At 53.4% G+C, this 4,617-nt stretch overlaps 1 protein-coding gene across 1 annotated transcript; it reads right to left on the minus strand.

Moving 5' to 3' along the window:
* Positions 1–1,609: 1,609 nt before the first annotated feature.
* On the minus strand, positions 1,610–4,243 carry LOC142025849 (olfactory receptor 14A16-like). The gene is made up of 2 exons (XM_075018533.1): positions 4,198–4,243; positions 1,610–2,568 (listed from the first exon to the last, which is right to left on the minus strand). Exons 1-2 carry the CDS (start codon positions 4,241–4,243, stop codon positions 1,610–1,612), a joined length of 1,005 nt encoding a protein of 334 aa, XP_074874634.1.
* Positions 4,244–4,617: the final 374 nt, after the last annotated feature.

Here is a 4,617-nt window from a genome sequence, read left to right on the forward strand (position 1 = left end):
TCTCTTTCCCTGATCCGGGCCGACGAGTGATCTAAGCGTGGCACCTTGATATGTAGCGAACGCTACAGTCCACTTGCTTGATTGACATATAACATCTTCCTTAAAGGGGTACCTTTCCTTCACGCTTGACAGGAGTCGCCTCCAGAGGCTGATGGCTTGTGTCCCTTTTCCAATTGCCTTGTCAATGCCACCTTCCCTGGCAAGCGATTCCAGCTGCTTGGCTTCCCTACCTTCTAAATCTAAGCTAGTAGCCCCGTTGTCCCAGCATCGGAGCAGTCAGGTGATAATATGCTCACCTAGACGATGGCTGAAATCTTTTTGCATATCCCGCAGCTCACTCAAGGATAGGGATTGAGTGATTACCTCTGGTTCTGCCTCTTCCTCCTCTTCTTGTGATGACCCTGGTTCATCTTCATCCTTCACAAGGCGAACTGATGTTTTTGCAGATTTCTTCTTGTGTATGGGGGCAACAGGGAGTCGAGCAGGGCCTGGCAAGAGGTCAGCGTGGATGAACAGGGACCCCCCTGACTTAGGAGGTCCAACACCAGAAGGAAGTGCAGGGAGGCTGGAGGGGGAACAGCCTGCCCAGGAGCAGACAGACACCTGGCCTGTGGGTGCGGGGATGGAGCCAGCAAAGCCAGAGCTCAGCATTGGATGGAAATGGCCATTCACGGGGAGGGCACCCAGAAGGGTTTCTCTAAATGTGTTGTCAGCACAAGGCAGGCAGCTGAGGCAACCCTGGTCCCAGTGGCCAGTGGGGCAGTGGACAGAGTGACAAAACGAGTATAAATACAGCAATTCCTCAGAACCAAGATTCTCACTTAGGATTCCTGCCTCAGAGCAGGACTGTGACCGAGCTGACAGAGCACTCAGGCCTTACATGAAGCCAGGGGCTCAGAAGGAGAGTGTGGAAGCGGAAAGAGAGCAGCTCTGGTGCTCCCTTGCAGTGCTGCTGTGCTGAGAACCTTTTCCCCTTCCCCTCTTGTCCTGGTTGCAGCTGGGATGGAGTTAATTGTCTTCCTATTGGCTGGTATAGTGCTATGTTTTTGAGTTAGGTATGAGAAGAATGTTGGTAACAGTGATGTTTTCAGTTGTTGCTAAGTAATGTTTAGTCTAAAGTCAAGGATTTTTCAGCTTCTGATGCCCAGCCAGTGAGAAAGCTGGAGGGGCACAAGAAGTTGGCACAGGACACAGCCAGGGCAGCTGACCCAAACTGGCAAATGGGGTATTCCATACCATGGGACGTCCCATCTAGTGTACAAAATGGGGGGAGTGGGGGCGGGGGATTGCTGCTCGGGCATGGACTGGGCGTCGATAAGCAGGTGGTGATCAAGTGCACTGTGCATCATTTGTATATTCCAATCCTTTTATTATTACTGCTGCCATTCTATTAGTGTTATCGTTATCATTATTAGCTTCTTCTTTTCTGTTCTATTAAACCGTTCTTATCTCAACCCACGAGTTTTACTTCTATTCCCAGTTCTCTCCCCCATCCCACTGGGTGTTGGGGGACTGAGTGAGCGGCTGCGTGGTGCTTAGTTGCTGGCTGGGGTTAAACCACTACAGCCTGTAATGAGTTACATTATGAATGCTCTGCAAAAGAAAACAATCAGTTAATTGCTTCTGAAAAGCACCCCTTCATTTTCCAAAGGGCATCTTTGATCTCCTGGATCCTCATGCTGTAGAGGAGGGGGTTCACTGCTGGAGGCACCACCGAGTACAGAACTGCCACCACCAGATCGAGGGACGGTGAAGAGATGGAGGGGGGCTTCAGGTAGGCAAACACTCCAGTGCTGATAAACAGGGAGACCACGGCCAGGTGAGGGAGGCACGTGGAAAAGGCTTTGTGCTGTCCCTGCTCAGAGGGGATCCTCAGCACAGCCCTGAAGATCTGCACATAGGAGAAAAGAATGAAAACAAAACAACCAAAGGCTAAACAGGCACTAAGCACAACAAGGCCTACTTCCCTGAGGTAGGAGCGTGAGCAGGAGAGCTTGAGGATGTGGGGGATTTCACAGAAGAACTGGCCCACAGCATTGCCTTGGCAGAGCGGTAGTGAAAATGTATTGGCCGTGTGCAGCACAGCACTGAGAAACCCACTGCCCCAGGCAGCTGCTGCCATGTGGACACAAGCTCTGCTGCCCAGGAGGGTCCCGTAGTGCAGGGGTTGGCAGATGGCAACGTAGCGGTCGTAGGCCATGATGGTGAGGAGATAGAACTCTGCTGAGATCAAAAAGGCAAAGAAAAAGACCTGTGCAGCACATCCCCAGTAGGAGATGGCCCTGCTGTCCCACAGGGAATTGGCCAATGATTTGGGGACAGTGGTGGAGATGGAGCCCAGGTCGAGGAGGGAGAGGTTGAGGAGGAAGAAGTACATGGGGGTGTGGAGGCGGTGGTCGCAGGCTACGGCAGTGATGATGAGGCCGTTGCCCAGGAGGGCAGCCAGGTAGATGCCCAGGAAGAGCCAGAAGTGCACGAGCTGCAGCTGCCGTGTGTCTGCAAATGCCAGGAGGAGGAACTCAGTGGTGGAGCTGCTGTTGGACATTAGCTTCTTCTGGGCATGAGGCACTGTTTGAGAGGGAAAGATGGTGACAAGTTAGATGAAAATTCTCTGAGCTAAACGTAATGCATTTCTCATAGAAACACCACCGAAGCTGCCTCTCCTATTTCAGAAAGACCTTTGGCAGGTCCCTTTCTTGAGACATATGCTTGGTGCTGGCTGAGGGTGCCACTGGGAGCAGCGGGCTCTGCTGTGGGCTACAGAGGAGTCAGTCCTGACCTACAGCAAGAGGTAAATAGGAACATGGGGTCATCTTAGATTAAATCCATTTGTCATATCAAAGAGCTTTGCAGCTTTGTCACTCCCACTTCAACCCAAACTGGGGATTTTGTTTTGAGTGTTTGTTCTGGTTTCCACACATCACTTCAGGAGTGCTTTTGGCAGGGAAAGAAGCAAATGTCCTAAAGATGGGGTGTGCTGAAAGGAGAGTTTTTTCATTTGCATCACTGGGAGCCTGACGATTAGGAGGGGATTGAGATATTTTCCTCACATGGACAAATCTCTGAAATGCACCCAAATCCCCCCTCCCCATTCCTCTCCAGTGACAAGAACAAGAGGAGCAGGGACAGGAGGACATAAATGGATAAACACTACAGACCTGCTGCCAATGGAGGCAGGAGAGGGACAGACGGTAGGGCATTTGATAATTTCTTCTCTTCAGGGCTGACCCAACTGAGAAGGTGACTGAGTCCCCATGGCCATAAGGGCAGAGGCTCTGCTGGGTGGGAGAAAAGGCCACGGGTTTTCTCCGGTGATGGCAGGGAGGTGCCTGAATCCCCCCTCCCATGGCATTTCTGGGAGCAGCTCCCGCTCTCTCCCTGCCCCTGTCTCTGCTGCCTGGACCTGTCCCTGTCAGCAGCTGCTTCTCCATCCCCTTGTCACCTCCCTGTCCCTGCTCACAGACCCCAAACCACCCGCTGTGTGCTCAGCTCTGCCCTGCAGACCCCTCCTGGCAGCCGGGCAGTGCCCAGGGACATCTCTGTGTGTGCAGGGGTTAAGGAGCACTTGAGACAAGTCCTAAGGACAACTAGAATCTCGGTGCCTTCTCCAGAGGGGAGAAATATATTTTAATGTCACACTGTACAACCACTGACGAGGATGAGAAAAATTCATAGCAAAGACTCCTTACCTTAAAGGTAAATGCTGCCTTGACGTTCTTCTCCAAAATCCATGCCCAAGCTTAAGCTGTGAGCAAACCTGACCCATGCAGCATGCTGTCAACAGCAGAAGCACCCTGCTCTGCCCTTCCAGGGGTCGTTTCTTTCACCCACACCTTCTCCCCACACTGTCATGGGGAGCTCCCTGCGCAGGCTGAGTGCTGACCCTGGCAGGCAGCAAAGTCCCTGCTCCACCACTCAGCCCCTGAAACACCAGGACCCTGCTCTGAAGGACAGCCCTGGGCACCCCTGCATGCACACCTGGCTTCACAGCCCTGCAGCTGGTGCCAGGAGAAGGCAGCCCTCATGCCCTGTCCCTCTGACAGGGCAGCAGGGAAGCCCTGCTCTGGAGCACACCCTTCTCCTCTACAACAGAGAATCAAAGACAGTCCTGCCAAATCCTATACACTGTCAGCTGTGCCAGTGTTTGGAGATCCCTGCAGGAACTGAAGCTCTATTGCCCTGCACCCACAGACTCACCATGCAGAGGGCTGTGAAGATTTCTCCCGCAGTGAGCTCTCAGCATCCTCCCACTCCACGCTGCCTTTAAGCTCTCTCTGCCTTGCAGGTCTCCTCTCGATGCCTGCAGGCAGTGCCCCCAGCCCTGCTCCTGGGCAGAGCTGTCTCTCTGCAGCGCTGCCTGCTTGCCAGGAGCTCCCTCTGTCCCAGGAGCCCAGCCCAGCTCAGCAGCAGAGGACCAGCCCAAGGCAGCACTTTCTCTGCCCCCTCTTGGCTCCCTCCAGGTGTCCGTGGGCCTCCAGGGGAACCTGCTGGGAAACAGGCTGAAGCAATCACTGATGTTCCCTCCCGCACCTGGGGAGAGACACTGCTTTCCAGCAGGGTCATTGCTCTGCTGAGAGACAGACTTGGGTCCAAGAATCAACTTCACCGAGAATCATA

This window comes from Buteo buteo, chromosome 30 (assembly GCF_964188355.1).
Source record: "Buteo buteo chromosome 30, bButBut1.hap1.1, whole genome shotgun sequence".
NCBI lineage: Eukaryota > Metazoa > Chordata > Aves > Accipitriformes > Accipitridae > Buteo > Buteo buteo.

Bases quoted from the DNA above. Each gene is read 5' to 3' on its own strand.
- LOC142025849 (XM_075018533.1), bottom strand. From the start codon at position 4,243: ATGCTGAGAGCTCACTGCGGGAGAAATCTTCACAGCCCTCTGCATG. The intron at 2,569-4,197 runs GTGAGTCTGTGG...CCTCTCAAACAG, and splicing joins TCTTCACAGCCCTCTGCATG to TGCCTCATGCCCAGAAGAAG.